The sequence below is a fragment of the Diprion similis genome, chromosome 3 (assembly GCF_021155765.1).
Source record: "Diprion similis isolate iyDipSimi1 chromosome 3, iyDipSimi1.1, whole genome shotgun sequence".
Classification (NCBI taxonomy): Eukaryota; Metazoa; Arthropoda; class Insecta; order Hymenoptera; family Diprionidae; genus Diprion; species Diprion similis.
The window spans coordinates 7,258,799-7,278,981 of NC_060107.1; the positions used below are offsets into that span (position 1 = coordinate 7,258,799).

General features: G+C 34.6%; 1 protein-coding gene across 15 annotated transcripts in view; it reads right to left on the minus strand.

Annotated features, from left to right (window-relative positions):
* The window catches only part of LOC124404604 (potassium channel subfamily T member 2), a 144,715-nt gene that overhangs the window by 43,714 nt on the left and 80,818 nt on the right, over positions 1–20,183 (minus strand). Inside the window, exon 1 of one of the 15 annotated variants that reach the window (XM_046878905.1) lies at positions 15,118–15,314. The exons of 13 other annotated variants lie outside the window; for them this stretch is intronic. In XM_046878905.1, the coding sequence (XP_046734861.1) occupies positions 15,118–15,188 (71 nt within the window). In that variant the 5' untranslated portion in view covers positions 15,189–15,314. Of the gene's footprint in view, positions 1–15,117; positions 15,315–20,183 lie in introns of those variants that run through there. One more of the 15 variants, XM_046878907.1, reaches the window with a different exon arrangement.

Genomic DNA, 20,183 nt, shown 5'->3' on the forward strand with positions numbered 1-20,183 from the left:
ACTTCTTTTTACCTTGGATGGAAGGATGGGCTTTGGGGCTTATACGAAGAGACGAACCGACATCATCCGAGGTGGACCAATTACACGGACACTTGAAGCCCATGGTCCAGGTCACAGAGCCTTCGGCATGTTTCGAGATCTTCTAATTTCTATGCTAATCTCATCGCTGATTACAACACCACCCTCAGGCTACATTCGGGTTCTCTCATCTCACCTTCGGCGTGTGAAAAATCCTCTATAAAACCAGACTAGGTAGCCAGGATTGTTGCTGGATTGGAGACACGAATCATTTCGTATATTTACTATTTCGGAATACAGCCATTTCCGAATATTGTAGTTATTGTATAAAGGTATGTTCCAACCTTGGTCCACCTTGAAGGTATCAGTTGTGACGGTAATTGTTTCGGGTAATCGAACCGGTTTATGGTCACGATCATGATGCAATTATAATATAAGGTGCTTCGATCTACACGACGTCGTGACTTCAATTCGTTGAATTGAAAGGATCAGAGTTTTCTGAAATTTTTTATCTATATTCTACAACGGTCAATCTGAATTTTGATGGTCCGTTCCATTCCATGTGAAACGTGAGGAGGAGTTCCGATTGTAGCGTTTGCAAATTTCAGAACCCTTGCGAGCCAGCGGGAGTTGGAAAATTAATTGAGTCGGTATACATGGAAAGGGGGTGGTAAATTAACTTGTCGGAGTAGCTAAATTTTGCCAGGATGACGCGGTGGGTCGATTCGTCTCGAGCAGACATTCTCTTGGCTCCGGTACGAAGTCGTACGTATGCCTAACGTATGTTGTTGGATTTTGCGTCGGAGCTTTTGATACGCGTAGGGATTTTCGAATTTGCCGATCCATGCCCGTGCGCGGATTACAAGCTCGTAAATTGCGCGGAAATCGAAGGTCGGAACCTACAGATTGGCTCGATGGAAGAACATCGAATCGCGACGTGTCTTTCGGGCCTCAGTTTTTGCAGAGGAAAGCGAATGCATAAGTCGATTGATTCGGGTAGAGGAATAAAGGAAATGAAATTCTATTCTCCCTGCAGCTTATATATTTTTTCAAACCACTTCATCATCTCTAAACTTGGTTTGAACAACGCGCGGGAAAAATTCGTGGGGGTTGAAATTGAAATTTAACTCATTCCAAGCGTTTAATAGACTTTCTCACGATCCCTTGGGATATTCTACATAAATTGATCGTCGTTTTTTCATACTTTGAGTACACCTGTTCAAATTGATAACCAATTATGGCATAAGATACTCTGTCGAACAAGTTAATCCACCATGCGGCGGAGAATTTTAATTCCAAATTTCTCTCTCTCTCTCTCTCTCTCTCTCACTCTCTCTTCTATTCAGCGAGCTGTCAGCCAAAGTTTGAAAGGATTTAAACAAGGCTTGGCAACGGCCTTTTCTCCAAACTTCGAAACCTTGTCTGTAACACAAAGGTGTGTTTGAAAGTGGCAGGGTTTCAAGCTTCCCAATCGTGGACGGTTAAGACAAGCTGAAATGAGTTGACTGGAAACTTGTGTTGAAACGAACAATAACCCGGCAAATACGGTTCTATGTATAGCGGAGTTACACCCTGCATAAGTTGAAAATCATTCCAATAATAAATTGCTTAGTTTTAATCGAATTAGTGTTGCACAGTCTATTCATAGTCGGTTCAACCATAATCATTGGCTCTTGGAACAAAGCGTATTAACTAAAAATCAAAGTATCGAAACATAGATATCGTTAATTTAACTTTCCTCCTCGGATCCGGCGTGCAATTATTGCCAATAAGAAATTGCTTATAGGCGTAATAAAACTTTCAAGAGGAATAATTAACGGCGAAACCTGCCGGTGCAGCCTAACTTTAATTAATGCAATCCTTCTCTCTCTTGCACTTTGCACCCTCCGTGAAGTGCCAGCTGGGTTAATTGGAATAATGATACTTGAACGAGTGCACAGAGGCTGTGAGGGACCTTGTAGGAAACTGACGCTGCAGTATTTAGGTTTCGCGAATGATATGACGGAGAGAGGCTTCTTCGCGAGATGAATAACCCTCCGATAGTAGCCTTTGACCCTTTTCATTTTACCAAATCAAAGTCGTTCAATTTCGGTCACGAATAATTCTCATCTATTTCCAGAACGGTTTTAATATTCATCGATGTCGCCTTTTCAAGCTTACAATTATGCTTCCACTGCTCTACTCGCAGAACCGAATGGTTTGAACTAGTGTATTATTGAATGGTGTATAATACATATATACATACATATATACAGACAGCAAGTACAATAGATTGTTAAAGCTTCCAGCGAGGCTGTGAATTCGTCAAATTATATTCTTATAATATAAAACGACTAATTTCATAGGATACCTCAAACGTATGTAATAAATATTTGACGTTCCGAGCACGGGATGATAATAGAATTAGCAACGATTCATCCAAAATACCTACGATCACTGTAAATCACTTTTGAATGATATCGATAACAGCTTTCTCCTCGTCTTATACGCCTTATACCTATTAATAGACGCTAATAAATCATTCTTCCGTCAAACTTATATATCGCTATGAAGAGTTTCCGTAACGCCCTTTTCCTTTATAAATCTTTCACCTATATATACATACGAGATAACAACAACGATTAAGGAGGCTTCACTTTGCTGCTATGTTCTAATTCCAACGGTCGATATACGATATCCACGATATCGTTATTATATGGCAGCATAAAATTTCCCCTATGACGTGGGTATAATAACGGCGGATGCATTACTTTCATTAATCACGTCGTTAATTCGCCTTGAATTGTTTAGATCCAGCAGATCAGCGCTCGGTTATTTCAACAGCAAGAGTGCAAGCCCGGTTTAATACGATGCTTCGAAAATGGATATCGTCGTTAGGAATTTCACCATCATCATCATTATCATCATCATCATTATTATTAATATTATTATTATCATTATTATTATACAGAATATTCATGCATCATAACTCAAATTTGTCGAATGTTTTTCGAATGTAATCAAACCTTCGAATTAGAAGAGTTGAATGATTTGATGATGTAGTATTAAATTATTATTATTACTGTTGTTGTTATTATTATTATTATTATATAACATATTGTTTCAATACCTTAATAAGGATATTTTGTTAAATAAAATTAGAAACGAATTTGAAAGTAAATCAATCGAACTTTACTTTGAATAAATTATATTATAAGGTTGAAGAACTTTGCTGCTTCTCTCCTGATACTATAAACCTGTAATCAGTTTTTGACAAATTCGGTTATTACATATACGACGATCATACGGTATATCGATGAATTTTCCCCCTCACTGCAATGGATATTTATTACTTCCGCGGCAGTTATACTGATTGCGAGAAAAAGTGATTGGTTATCGATCGAATTAGGAGGCTGGCATTGGAACCTCTAAATGGGATCGATCGAGGGAATAAAAAATTTCCACGTCGTAAGTGAAATATTGAATTGCATCACTTATTTTCAAATCATTATAATACATTTAGAATTTCGAAAACTTTGAATTCTAGTAATTATTTAATTAATTAATTCGACAGAGGTATTAATGAAAATCCGTAAAAGAACCGAAGAAGAAAAATTTTTTGTTTCTCCAATTTCAATCAACTAAAGGCTGCCATAATATTGCACTGCATAATAATAATAATAATAATAATTATTATTATTATGCATACAGTAGGAACGAATTAACCCATCGCGTGCTTTACAATCGTAATCAAAACGTATTTATATTATATCTATATATCATACATAAAGTTGTAGATATATCTACACCTGTATGCAGGATAAAGTATTCTACGGTACAGAATAGATGTGCTAATAAATAATTGAACATACCGCCCTTAATGCTTGGCGATATGACCTGCGGACGCGACGTGGAGTTTCGATCCGGTGAAAATTGTCGTGCTATACATGCGAACAATTTCATTCCACGCGAAGGCGAGTCTCACGTGACGTATGCAAGTCGAAAGTAAGAAAAATAATAAAAAAATAATCAAATCGATATGGAATGTAATATTTTTTATTACATTTTCCTCATTATATGGGAAAGGTATTATATTTACGTAGCGCTGTGTACGTGTGTGTGTGTGTGTATGACATACAGCGATATTGATTTTGTAATCCTTCACTGTACCTGTAGTGTGGCTAGTGATGGTCAAAAATGCATGTATATATTACGCATGCAAGGAATACAGCGATGACCGCTAAGCTAAAAATAATCGAATCGAAAAAAATAATCAAACAAGACTCAATTAAATCGGTAAAAATTAATAGATTAAACGATTATTTCATATTTTTTTGAAACGGTGCATGATTCTAAAAAATAATCGATGATACGGGATTAATTGAGAAAAAATAATCGGTTCAATAGAAAATGTATTATTTTTCATCACTCTTAGGTAAAAGAGAAGACGTGTTTTTCTTTTTTCTTCAAGTGAGAGCCAGAGAGTGAAACCGCAATCGATCGTGATAAGTTTAATCGAGAGAAATATCCTTCGTGATATATTGTTGATTATTTTAGAAAGATCGTATTATATCGTTTGGTCTTATACTTTTTTAACGACAAAATTTTAAACTTTGGCCAATACACGATTTACGGATTTTGAATTCATTATATTTTGAAGAAATAAACTGAACGAAACCGAGAGGAAAAAATATTTTTAAAATAGATTGAGAACTTGGGAAATTGCATTAAACTTTTTTTTTTTTTTTTTATCGAATAAAAGTTTTAAAACAGTGTAATCAGTCCGTACATTGAAGTTATGAATAATAATAAAAAAATTTCAGTTTAAGTTTACGTGTTTAAAACGTTTTTAATTTATACATACATATATATATACATTATGTCCGTATAATTTTAAGGAAACATATTTCCCTTAAAATTGAACTTGTTAATGCAATGCTTTTGAATATTAATTGTACAATAAATCATCTCGTCTGAGTAATTTTTCTTTCGCACTGTATACCCGATGTACGTCCTTATCGCAGATTTCAATTTTGGTTATGGTCATGCAAAAAATTCAATTCCACGCAAAGGTTAGTATTACGTGACGCATGCACGTCGAAAGATGAAGTACAAAAACAAAAACAAAAAAAAATACAATAATTGAAAAAAATGTACGATCTTCCACAAAACGTGTTCAACGCTCATATTTTGAGAGAATCTTTTTTTTTTCGAAACAAATTTTTTAGAGGAAGCTACGATGGAATTATCGTTTTCTTAAAAAATATGTATATATATATATTATATTATATTATATATTTATTAAATATATGCGCGTGTGTGTGTATGTGTGTGTAATTAAAGATACTATGGTTCTATGGATCCATCCGCGAAAGGGACTTGAAATAATTATGTATTATAGCTGGTAGAATGAATCGCCTGCTTTTTCCTCATCGCGGAAATAAAACGGCGGCGAGGGGTAATTCCACCTTTATTATTTTCGAGTCTGCGTCATCGTCCGTTCGTTCGGTATATTGTGTGAGGTAGATAGGTAGGTATACGCTCGAATTGAGAGGGAAGGGGATGGTGAAAAGAATTGCCCATGGAAGTATACATACTCATATAATATACATCCATATATATGCATGTATATGTATATATAGACCATAATAGGAAGACGGTGGATGGATGGATGGATGGATGGATGGATGGATGGATGGATGGCGAAAAGGTGATACGGACGGGGAGATTCGCGAAGCTGTTTCACCGTCCCTGTAACAAAAGTTCTTTGTTGCGCGCGACAAACGCCGGGAAATCAAAACCCCGTTGATATTTAAATAAAGTCTCAAGTTTCCCCGGGACGAAGGGTGAGTGACAGAGAGAGAGAGAGATGTACCTATATATTTATGTCTATGGCAATATTAGACAAAGAAAGAGAGAGAAAAAGAGCCACGTTATGCAATCAAAAAATTTTCCCTTGTTTCGACGTTGGTATAATATCATTATTTGTATAATACGTACTATATCTATATATCGTATATTAATGGTGGAAATGCGATACCGATCGTCGAAATTTTAATTTCTAACGCTAATAGACACAGGCACAGAGACGAGAATCAAACGATTTTTTACACAAGATTCGTTTAAGTGCGATTCAGACGTCGGAAATCAGTGGCGACGGTCAGAGTATGGTCAGACGGTTCGCAGTTACAACATAAACTAATTTTAAACTCTTCTTTGCAAAGGTATGTACATATTATGCAACAAAATTACACCTTTGATTATTTAAATTCATGATTTATTTACAGAGAGTTAATAATATTTTTCATAAATATATGCTTTTGTGAGCTTTCGGTGAGAATTTTGAATCAAGAGATGCGATCGTATCTCGCCCCAAGTACATAAGAAAAAAAAAACAAAGAGAGGAAATCAGTAATTGGATTACAGAGAGTTGCATCTCGGCAGAGTTCTTTTTTATTCATTCATTCATTCATTCATTCATTCATTCATTTATTTATTCATTTATTTATTTATTTACTTGCAGGCAATCGAAGCGATGCGGGATGGTGATTTTTTCACCCCCTACCCCTATTAAAGACCACCCCCGAGGTAGAAGAGCGGAGTGCAGGAGTATATAAGCCGAGGCGCGGATATGATCCGGTAGATCTTATTTCCCACGAGTCTCGTGATTCGATCAGCCCCGTGTTCTATTTTGAAAATTTCTTCTTTTTTAACCTGAGACATAGCGATGCCTGTGCACCGACATTGGAAGAGTCCAATAACCCCCTGGGGAAGGCGTTCGCTTTATTTGTGGCTTATAGTCGTCGACGAAAGATTTAAGTAGGTTGGCGAATGGAGGGAAGTCTGCAGGGAGAAGAAGGCGAGGAGAGGAAAAATGGGGGCGAGAGAAGAAGAAGAAGGAAACGCGGAACGTGCGATAAAACATGAGAGGAACGCGCGGGGGAGAAAAAAATGCGGACGCGGTAAAGATAAGCGAAATTTCTGTACCTGCACCTTCTTTTTCTTTTATAATTTTACGAAAATCTTACATCCGCCGGGGCGAGGGGTTGAGGTTCCCGAATTTGAAAAGTTCGGAAAGCGCGAGAATTGAGGCGAAGAAATCAAACTTTCACGAAACAGCGAAGTTTCGAATGGTCGGAAAAGGTAAAGTTCCGATAGAGCGAAATTCTGAAAAATAAAGTTGCGATAGAGTGATATTCCAAATGTTTAAATCGACGAGCGGGTGTAAAAAGTTAGAAAAACCGAAATCAGAATAACCAAAACAAAGAAGCTCAGGAAACTGAAAATCTTCGATCATTCAGAATTTTGAAAAAAAAATATACACCACCAAAAAATTCGAAATTTGGCACTTACAGAACTTTTCAAATTCCGAATTTCAACCCAGCCCTAATTTGCATAAGCACAATGCGATAATTATTGAAAAGTTCATTTATACTTACCACTATAACGCCATTGTAATTATTGCGATTTTTAAATCAGGCTTAAAGAGAAGTGAAAAAACAGTCTAAGGTAGTTGTAATAAACAGAATTTTGGTTCTCATTACCGATAATAGGCAACACGCTGTTAGATTATTTCACGTTACCTACTCCACGAGTATTCCTACAGAAACGAACATAATTAATACAACGTATAATTTGTAATTTATACGCGTCGCCCTCCACGGTTATACATACTCGTATATGCGTTGAATTAATTACGCACGCATTGTTTTACTAATTAGTATAGCGATTTGAGGCGATTACTCGCTAATGAGTAAAATGTGCAAGAGATGATACAAGGCACCTCATTGTATGTGTATTGTACAATACGTAGGTACAGATTTACTGTTGCAATTGCACTTTCTTGCGAAATATGAAAATGGAAAATATTCCCGAAGTTGATGAACGAGGGGACAAAATTTATTATCAAACCGTTGAATCGTCGTTTTTTTTTATTGCCAATCACAATTTCTTTGCCATGGCTGCGTGGGTTAGTGCCCCCCCCCCCCCCCCTCCTCTCTCGCTCTCTCTCTCTCACTCTTCGTTGGCTGAACTTGTTCAACCGGAGGCTTTGCTAAGGATTTGCGAAAAGTAATCGAGAAAGTTTAATCACAAATGGGATACATGGACTGCTATGCGTGCAATATCGAGCTCTTGACAGTTATATTTATTGCGTAAAATAGAATCAGCAATGAATATCTGAATAAGGCTTTTTTCCCTTTAGCGTGATATAGAAGAAAAAAAAATCTATGATCCTGAACAAAGAAACGATGATATCGTGATTATTACGGTGGTTCAACTCTCTGATTGCGAATAAATAAGAACGATTGTCTAAATAACAATTGCGTTTCGAATTACTTGTCTCTTTTTTTTTTTTTACTATTTCTTCTTCTTTTTGTATTTAATTTTTTTTTTTTTTTTGTAAACCAAAACCGTGTACAAAAAAAAAAAAAAAAAGAAACTTGTTTTTCACTTTCGGGTCCCCTTAAACCGTAAAACGTTGTTGCATTTGTAAGCGGATAAAGTACACGTTTGCACATGACTTATGGGTGAAAAAATTTGAAACGATTAAGGATCAATTAATTTCTTCATGATATAATATAGGAGGGGCAGTTAAGTCGCGCTTTGCCGTCCATTAATCAGCCATAGCGTCCATAGCCTGATTGTATAATCGAAGCAAACTTTCGAGGTTCGCCCACCCGATGACTGGCTAATAATTTCTGACACTTGAGCGGGGTCAGTTCCGGTCAGTAAACTTTGCCGCGACGCGTTAACCGTAAAAGCTCATGTAATTCTGGGGTCATTTCCACCCTGGTCATCCCCCCGCGTGTATAACCCAGTAATATTTTTTCCTCTCCCTCCATCCCCTAAAGAAAAGAGCCTGAAACTTGTAACAACTTTTTCTTCTTTTTTCTCATTTTTTTCTTCAGACTTCATACGATTACAAGTTAATCTTGGAATTTTTAATCACTTTTTACAGGGTGAATTGGAGGGTGTATCAAGTAAGAAAAATTTATCTCAGATACAATTTATTTCTACACAGCAATGCGATGAACGATAAATCATTTATTTTTTTTTTTTTCTTTCATTCCCTTAGAATTAAAAATTGAACAATTTTTTCATGATCTCGGTGAAACGATGAAGATTCCAAGAAAACCGTTTCTAATTTTTTTCAACGTTTTTGTTTCGAAAAAAGCTTGAAAACAGTAAGAAGGAAAAACCTCCTCGCTTCGGCTCTAGGCTTAAAAATTTTTATATATGACGGCCCATTTTTTTAGCGTTCTAAATTGTGTCGATTAATAAAATCATTTTGAAAAATTGTAGAAAATTCAAACCGTGTCGAAAAAATGTAAAAAATAAAATTAGCGCCTTTTAATGTGAGAATAATCATATAAAAAATCGCGGGCCAAATCCGAGAGGTCAGGGGTCGGACGCAGGTCGAAATGGGATGGACTGCCCCCTATACTCACATAACACACGTCGCGGCGTCTTGACTGTGATTCGGGCAGCCAATCTAGCCGTGAGACAGCAGCTATTCGTCACCTTAATTGGTGGCTTACCTCGGCCTCAAGACACCCCGGGTGAGGGTGGTTTTGGCGCGAATTGGGCTACGCGGTTAATTGGTACAGGCGACTCGGATGCTGCGCGGAAACAGAATTCCGAATTCTCTCTCGGCGTTCGGACAACGTCCGTAAAATTGTAAAAAGGCGCGGTTTTCAGGCGAATCTCGTTTTTCTTCACGCTGTGAAAAATTTCAGTTACTAAAGAATTAAAAAAAGAGTGTCCAAGTACGCAAAGTTGGAATAGCAAGGAAATTTAAAGACTTTGAGCTATCTATTGTTGAGAGATTTTAAAACTGTGTTTAATCACGTTCTACACGTGAATCCCTAATTCGTTTGAATCGCTTGATTAATTATAATTTCTTAATCGTATAAAACTACATATTACCAATCTAATCACTATATTTGATAATTCAAAACGAATAATTATTCGCATGAGTACGTAATACACGTTTATCGTATGAAAAAAATAACTGTAAAAAATGACATAAAAGTGAAATAATAATAACGACAAGCGGACGATCGATTCGCCCTTGAAATTTTCCATCTTTGTGTATAATTAGCGGAGTAATTAGTTTCGTTAGAAGCAACATCGAGTCAATTTGTCTCTTCAGTGAAGTTGTTTTGAAGCGCGGTAAAGCTGAGACAAATTAGTCAAGGCTTAAATTCGCGTAATTGGATTGCACGGTTCACCGATTATGATTGAAGGTACAAAATCCCTAGACGCTAAAAGACTCGAGTTTCGAGCACCTAACGAAGTGCAGTGCAAATAAAATAGTTGTACGAGCTTGAAAATCCCCAAAACAATCAAGGCGGAAGTGGAAACGCCTCGTTCGACGTGGGTGTCGAGCGTGTAACCAATACTCGGGAGTCCCTAATCCTCCTGCGCAGTGACAGGGTTAAGAGGGTCGTTGTCAACTTGGCTGAGTCAATTTGACAGACCCCCGATTGATCAAGAAGAACCGGCATGCGATCACGTGAGAAAACTGTGACAAGCGGCGAGGATTGGACCGATCGAGTCACACTGTGACTTTTTTTTTTCGTAAAGAAAAAACGTAACTTCATTAATTTTCCGTGACAAACTTTTATCATTTTTAGATTTGTGAAATAAGAACGAATTCACGTTTTTCAAAATGGTGCAACTGCACTCGATTCGATTTACATGTTTCAATTTAATTGTAGATTTGATTTCAATTATTTTTTACATTACATATTTTTTTTTTTGCGGACTTATTTTTAAATTTATATTGAAACATAGATTTATTTATTTATTTATTTATTTATTTTTTAACTTAAGGGGTTAATCACTTGTGGATTTAGTGCATCACTTAATTTCAAGATTAAAAAAGTTTCAAAAGATTTACAAAAAACTTCAGGTGATTACAAATCTTTTCAAGATTTCAAGACATTTCAGATGATTTCAAAAGATTGCAAGAGACTTCCCAAGATTCTGTGCATCAACGGCTGGATTTTTTCTTTGACGTTCCTAGCAGTTTCCGCTTTTGATTCGAGTGTCTCACGCCGTCGTAACTTCCGGTGCAATCATGAAAATTATAAAAGTAGAAAAAAATTTGCGTCTCAAAATTCCCGAGGAGGTCACAGAATTAATTGTGTAAAAATTAGGTTGAAAAGAAGAAGAAAAAGTAACGAGGTTAGGAATAGATTATAAAAATTAAATAAACGAAAAGATAATTGAGCTTGTGAAATTAAATTTTTCTCATACCTTTTTTTCTTTGTGATCAAACAATTACAACTGTCAGGATTTATGTAAAACAAATAAAGAAAATATAAACATAAAATGTTTTCAAGAATCATGTTATTTAGGAATTTTTCGGATTGTTTGCAATTTCATAAAACGATATGTGTATACATAAACAAATTTGAACATTTTGCAAACTAGCTACACCTTCAGCAAAGTAATTTATAGTTTATATAAGTAGGTAATGCAAAGTTTCGCAATAATGATTTTCTCCGACATTTCGTTACTAATCTTCAGCATCGTGGCAACAGGAAGTGATATAACAAGATATAGGTATATTGTTGGGGAGAGGCGGTGCACATGCGAAGCTTTTAAAGTTGTAACTCGATAAAACTCCGGCGAAACAATACGCGTAAGTGCTCGACCACGGGCTTTGAAATAAACCACAGTTGACTGACCCCATCCCGTATCTTGAAAACTTATTTCTTATATCGCTAATCAATTTTTCCAAACTTTCCAACAAACCCGAGACGTCGGTACTACGGTATATACGGAAAAAGAATCAAGTTATAACTTCACGGCTTACTTCGTTAAGAGATTCAGTTCCAGAGATTCTTTTTTCTTCTCGCTATTCTTTCACGTCTGTATATAATATGAATTGGAAAAAAATCCAGCTTATAGTCACTTAAACTGCAGACACACTGTTAAGTACTCTGAATTTGAAGATTCAATCGTAAGATAATAATGTTTATAGTATAAAGATTGATTGCAACGATCAACACGAATTTTCAGTCTGGGTTTTAGATGTAAAATTTTCACATCTTCCACGTAACTAATGTAAAAAAAAAATAGTAAAGCAGATTTTATTTAATGAAACTATTTTTCTTCTATTGGTTACGTGGAAGAAATGAAAATTTCACGTCCAGGATAAAAAAGACAAAAGCAAACATTGTAAATAATAAATCATGATTTTGGTTATTACTCGATCGATAGAATCAAATTTTTTTTATTTAAATATAAAATCAACGAAAAAATAATTTATTTCTTCTCTTTCTTTTGTCGACCTGTTTTCTTTTATACCTCACGTTTTCAATTCAATATATAGATATTCTATACATGTTGCTGGACTCTATTTTTAGTTCAGTACAATTGCGGATAAAGAAAATGGGTTTTTAGTTTGGCTGGTTGGATTTTGAACGCGTTTGAGCGACGACTTGATCCATCGCTACTCGCTTTAACCCAGTCTTGAAAATTTTGTCGTCGTAGTTAGAATCACTGGGAGGTTGTCAGCAGAGACAGAATATCAAATATTTACCCATCACTTGACTCCTTGACGCAGCGTTTGAAAAGAGGGGAAAACCGAGGGATGTTTGAATAGGGGGAAAGAGAGAGAGAGAGAGAGAGAGAGAGAGAGAGAGAGAGGAGGAATGAGATTGAAAGACGAGGGAAAAATTATGGAATCAGACGAAGAAAAGAACGGCTTGTGAATTACGAAGTTTCTTTCAGTTCGTGAAAACTTGACGAGATCCTTTAATTATTATTGTAAGGCTTTGTTCGAGCTTCGAAATCGGGCTACAACCGATTCGACACTGCATTCGTGGGTAGATATAATAGACACCATACCGTATAATAATTGCGATGTATAAACTTTCTCGTCGTTTATTAGATCATATTTCATGTTCGTCCGTTTCTTCCAACATCAAAGAGCGATTTTCACCTCGGTCAAAAGTGATTTTACCGACTTTTCGTTTATACTCAAGATCCAATTAGGTACTCGTTATTTCAATTAAGAAAGAGAAAGAAAGGAGAAAAGAAAAAAGAAAGCTTAAAAGTTAATCACTGCTTCCATGGAAATAATTTGAGAAATTGTTTTTTTTTTTTTTTTTTTTTTTTTCACAAAAACTTAATAAATTAATAAACTTTGTTGTTTTATCTGATTATAACTTTTTTCCGACTCATTTTTATCGTACTACAGATTTCCAGAGATCATATGAAAAAAGAAGTTCACAAACGGCCACCCAGATATCGGATGAGGGTGAATTTTTTTTTAATACGATACAACAGATATTCGTCACCGATAACATTTGCCTGTTGCCATTTTATTAAAATGGTAAACAATTTGATTCTTTCTCAGAAAATCTGTGGAAATCTGCTGATCGAGCATAACGAGTAAAAAAACATTAATAATTTTGAATGTTATAATCGTGAAACCCAATTCTCAAATTCTTGATATTTCAACTCCTATCGTTTGAATTTGCTTTGTTGAAATAATTTTTAACACATAGTCGAAACGTTCAATTTGCGTACCGCAAATAACATAGTGTCAGAAATATTTTCAACGGTTGTTTCTCTTTTCCAAATTTTTTCTTCAAAAATTTATGAATAATAGTTGAATGAAAAATGTGCAAAAAATCAGGGCACTGTTTCAGAGTTGTAAAAATTGCAGAAAATTTTTGAAAGAAAAAAAAAAGCAATCGTGAGGACCAAACTTTAGTCGAGTTTGTATGAAATTTTTTTCAAAAATTATTTTCATTTTCACAAGCAAACGAACATTCATATCTATGTTTGAATTAGTTATGAATTCTCGGCTAGAAAAGAAAGTTGAGATATAAAAATTTCTTTGGAATTCATCGTACTTTCTAAACAAAAAAAAAAACAAAAAAAAACAAGAAGAGGATTGAAAAAACATCGGCCTTTATCATATATTACAATAATTGATTCCATCATTCTGTTTGATGAACGCCAATTGGCATTGCAAATGAAAAAACGACGCCGCGGAATATCTACAAGCGAATAGCGTATCTAGTTCAGTGGATTAATTTGCAGTTCAAGGGAAAAATCGAGTTCAATCAAAATAGAATTAAAACTAGCGGAATAGCGTTCTTTCCTATCACGTCATCATCACGCGTTGGTTTTACTCAAATATACAGTATTTATATGGGAGATAAAAACGCAGTGAAAAACGTTTTTTCTTTATCCTCTTTCCCACTCGTCGGATGCAATTTAGCTGCCTCTGCACGCACTGCGTGTTCACCGATCCATGCAGAATCTCCTATAGTTTGTCATAGATATATGCAGTATCGCGTGGATCAACAACTCCGACGATAAACCGAGAAAATTAAATAACCGATCACGACATCAAAGTGTTAAAAATTTATCCTAATCGTGCGAACTTGATATAAAATTTATTATCAGGAACGTAGAAATTTAATTCAATACGAATGATTATTATAATTTCGACACATCATCGAGCAGTGAAATGAAACTCTATAAAATGAAATTTTATAATTCACACTGAATAAATGATCCGTTTTATCGACGTACGTGTTTCGTATTAAAATAGAATTTGTTCGTTCGAAAGTATAAAAAGAATAAATAAACGATGATGTGAATAAAAAAAAATTTTATAAAAAATTTTATAACGTAAAATCTTCGATAAAATATTCACTCCGTTAATTTTTGCGTTTACATTGATTATTTCCTTGAATATTATGAAATTGTTATTGCAAAATTCTCTTCTTCTCTATCTACTGTCATCTATACATATGTACATAAAATTTTGTTTTTTATTGTTGTTCGTTCGTTTATCGCGTACGCGTTTCTCTATACCATAAGCTAGAATGACTAAAAATAATAGATTATCGATTAAATCGTTTATTTTCCCTAACAATCGGTTTTTGTTTTTTACTCCCACGAACGAAGAAGGGCTGCTAGTTTCTAATAAAATTCACAAATTGCTTCACGTTGAAGGGTGATAACCTCGCTTATGGGTTTCCATCATACCTTTACATAATACTTATGACAGCCATACGCGACGAGGCCTGAGTACATACATACGCAGCTAGGTGTCAATAACGTTAATTATCCTTGGATAATAAATACCTTGGAATCCTATCGTAGCTGTCCCAGCTAGTCAGGCAATTATAGCTGCTGTATCTGCTCGACGAAGCCATGCTTCTCGAAACACTCAAAAATATCAATTTCGAAACTCCTCGCACTTTTGCGTTATTATACACCCGTTATACAGCTCGCAAAAATCTCTCTCTCTCTTTCTCTCTCACTCTCTCTTTTTTTTAATATTACTATTACTATTAATATTATTATTGTTATTAATAATATTATTACTATTATTATTATTTTTTATTATTATTATTGTTATTACTATTATTACACATGCGTAATTCAATGATTATCTAATTTATTTTAGATAATGAATAAATTCTATTTTTTGGTCTAGTTTCATCACAATATAATATTATTGATTTTTCGAGAAACACTTTAGTAACCGGAGAATTTTTATTTTATTTTTTTTTCCTATTTTCGTTTTTACTTTTATTTTCGTTAATTTCTTCAAATTACTTTTATACCTATACTTTTATACGTTTATGTAAAGTGGTTATGTAACGTATATTCACCTGTATGGTGTTACGTTAACGATAAGAGAAAAAAAGAAACTCTCCCTCCGTACGTTTTCGTCGTAAAAAATAGGAATCGTTAAATTTCTAAGCCACTATGAATTGGACCACGACAATCTATTATAATAATTTATTGGACCACTCTCGTGTGATGGTTTTTTTTTTTACTTTCGTGCGTGCGTGTGTTTGCGTGTGTGTATCTGTGTTTTGTTAGCATAATATACGCATTGTATGTACAAGTGTACCTATATGCAAATATATATATATATGTATTATCAGCTCGATTCTAATTGGTAATCTCGTATGTATATTATAGTATAATAATGCGGCTCTCGATGTTGTATTATAGATTGTTTGTTATTTTTTTTATGACGATAATCTCTTTTACCTTCACACATGTACACTAGCTTAAAATTTATTATAGTTTATAGTTTAAAATTAAAAATTTTATACTTTGCATCGTTAAATTTATTTAAAAATAAGCTACATTTCTTTGGACCCGCGAACCAGCACTCAATATATACTATTAGTTGTGTCGATATTGGAATTCCCAATATCCTTGCACTTTAATTTTATATAAATTTATTATGTATATACCGGTATTATTTATTCCTTCTTTGTTTTTTTTTTTTTTTTTTTTTTTTTCTTCATACACGAGTACGTATACATATATATGGACGATATTATATATTCATTATACGCGTAAGTATATATGTTCCATTTCCAACCGTCAAATCAGAAGAAAAATATATCTATATATATATATATATATATATATGTGTGTGTGTATATATATGTTATATTTTTTCTGTATATATGTGTGTATAATTTATGTGGGCGTATATACAATGTGTATACATACATATATATATATATATATACATATATTGCTTTATTTTTATCACGCAAACGTTCAGATATATTTTTTGTCCCATTTCTTTTCCAAACGTTTTAGAGTGAAATTTTTATAGAAACGAAAATTAATTTACAGTGGTGATAGAATTTAGACTTTTGGATACTTTTTTTGTTTATTTATTATTTATTTGTTTGTTCAATTGTTTACTTATTTTTTGAATCGTAGATCAGCACCAGGCAAATCCAAAAGTGTGGATAAAACCGGGCTGAAAAATATCTATGTACAATAATAAATGGAAATAATTCATGGTGATGCTTTGTTTTATCCAACTCCCGGCTTAATTAACATCCTCACATCGATACCATCGTGATCATCACAATAATCGTCGTCGTTTACATTTTCGTTGTCGCAAGCGGAATGAACAACAATAAAGGGGGTCGTTGATCGTTTCATCTGGTGGCAAGAATACGAAAAGAGAGAGAAAAAAAAAAAAAAAAGAATGAAGAACAACTTCACTGACGAAAAGTTTAATTGAAACAAATTCGTAATTTCGAAGAATACAAAAACGCTGGTTAATTAATTAATTTTTTCGTTTGCTCCTCTTCTTCTTTCATTTTATTAAATTTTGTTTTACTTTTGGTTCACAGATTTCGGTTTTGGAAAGTTAAACTTTTACATTTAAGTGTCTTGCACAGCTGCTGTCAGTTTTTATTCTTTACAGTAATATTGTATTTTGCATCCTCTCTAACGGATTAGAAAAATACACAGAAAAAGAAAACGCGCACGTTCGAGAATAAAAAAAAAAAAAAAAAATGACGGATATTATGCCAGATAAGTTTTATTCACATAACCGGAAATCGTGAGCGATTAAAAATGCAACAATTTTAATTCCCGCCTTTGCCGCAGCACTCGATGCATCCTCGAATGCATCGTCTAACGTCAGCACAAAGTAAATATTACACGAAGAAGAAGTCGACGTAACTCAGCACCGTCGGATGTAATGTTCGAAATAATTATTATTGCACATATTTAGCGGTCAGTTAGCGTCGGAAACTCGGGAAAAAATGACGAGGCAGCGACACTTTCTTTTTAAAAATTGCATTTTGTTATTAAACGAGTTACCGCGCCGATTGCAAAAATCGACACAACAGCCGAGAGTCGCGATCGATGATCCGGTATGCACGTGTTTTTATCGATTCGTTAATCCACAAGTTCCTCGAAAATTCTAGCCACCTACAATCTCTGAGTTAATCGATTATTTATTTAATCGATCATAATTCACCGCACTGTTAAAAATTCTTCCATCGCTTTTGTAAACTTTACCCGAGAATAAAACAGCAATCGCATCATCCTCACGTTTCCTTATTTATTTATTCATTTATTTATTAACTTATATATTTCTTTATTCATTCATTTATCCATTGTTAATCAATTTTTATTTATCTACTTATACGAATCGCGCGCCGATGTGAGAGAGACGCCGACGAGTCGAAGAGAAGAGAAGGAAAACCACCGGCGCTCGCCCCTCTAGGTGTGAAATTCGAAGCACGAGGTGCTTCGCGCGAGTCTCAGCGCCGACTAGCGGCTCATGACTAAAGTTAGACGACGCTGACGCCGACGCCGCGACGCCGACGCCGAGCTTAAAAACTGCGCAAGCTCGAAAAGCGCGGGCCGGCGGGGTGATGGCGGGGCGGGGGGGGGGGGGGGGGAGCTGAGGCAGCTCCCTGATTATCAGATGAATAAACAATACGCTTGATTAAAACGGATATCCACCTTATATTATATTCTACAATTTTACCCGGCTACGTTCTATACAGCTGCGTGTGTATTACAAGTAGTTTTATTATATATGTATACGCCATTCGTTTCAAAAGTTGAAGCACGGATCAACAACGCTGCGCACTAGAGTCTTGTAACTGCGTCATTCGCGTAGTTGTAGGAATTTTTTTGTTTGGTTGTTTTTTTTTTCTTTTTCGTTTTCTGTTTGTTTCTTTGTTATCCTTCTAACGATCCTGTTCTGTAACCCAATACCTTTGGGGTTGGCTAAGCTTTTTCTTTTTGTTTCTTTTTTTCCTAACTTTTTTTTGCATGCGACTAAATTTTTGCTTCAGGATGTAATGCATAGAAGCTTCGAAAAATGGTGAATGAATGCGGTGAAAAGAACTGAAGCTGCTTGGACCGCGGTTGAATTCAACTTTGTGGGATTAAGTGAAAAAAGAATTATGCACGAATGAGAAATTTATGTTCTTATAGAAGCTCGACGGGCTGAAGATCGAACGAAATAGTAAAATACGAATAAACAAGGCTTTATTTTCGATTTAGGTTTATTATGAGTGTATATATTCATTTTTCGAAATATTCAAAACATCGATTTTATATTTATTTTTCAATCAACTCGCAGACTCTTGTCATAATCTATAGAGATATAGTAAAGTCCAATCGATCATTTTATGAACTATATCGTAAAAAATGCTTTTTAATTATGTGTACATATATATATTGCGGCTTTCTTTCCGATATAGCTTTTCAACTTGATATATAAAATTGATATTGCATATTTCACGAGACTTTTCTTATTCGGATGGAGTTTCCGCGTTTGAATTACACTTTGCAAATCGAACATTATTCATACACTTCCGCTGGTTAAAAAAGTTTCTATATATTCGATATAATTTTCTTTTTTTAAGCTAGGTAATTAGTTATACTAATTAATTGACTCAATTTCAAATAATTCTGTAGATCCAAAACAAAATTTTATATTTTTCCTTTTGCATCTTTTTGCTTTATTTTTCATTTATTTATGTATAATATTTTTAGATGTGAACGTTTGACGATCGGTTCGGCAAATATGTGTAAAATTTGTAAAAATAAGCTATAACTGTAACTCGGCGTGTTAGAAAAAACTCGTTACTATATATTATCGTGTAGGCGAAAAATCGTTGCAGGAATACGCAGCTTCCCTGAGGACCACATCCGGAATTGTTCTTTGTCTGAAGAACAGGAGATGTTAGCAGATATTTGCCTCACCCGAGGTGCAATTTTGAAGAAGAAAATATCAGGTCCACGAAATCGCTGCAATTGCAGCACATTTCAAGCTCTCAACGGTACAATTATGACAATATAAATTGATATTTTTACCATTGTGCAAACAATTGCGTAGATAACCAAAGGCGTTTCTAGTTAAACTCCTGAGGCAACTTTATTCAGCCTTCAGAGACAAATGATATTTTCTTTACGAATATGTTTTTGAGCAAGGCAAAAAATATTGTTTGTTGATTGTTTGTAAAAATTTTGCAAATCCAGTGAAAGATGTAGGTATCGTTCGATTTTTGTCAAGAAAAAAAAGAAAATAAAGAAAAAACACGAAATCCGCAAAATCTTTTCAAGTACCTACTTATTGAATTATTAGTAATTTTGTTGTTTTTTTTTTCTTACACTCAAGTAGCGTGACTTCTTTAATTCTTTGAATTGCTTTTACTGGCTGTTGAAAAGATTGGGATCTGCATCGGAAATTCAATCATTATAAGTATATCCGTTATACAGCGTTGAACGAAATTAGAATTGAATTAATTTGACTATGTAATTAGAGGCTCAATTAGTGAGTCGAAAAACGTTGACAAAAGAAAAAAGAAGGAAAAAAAAATCATCAAAACAGCAATTTTTGGCATAATTGTAGA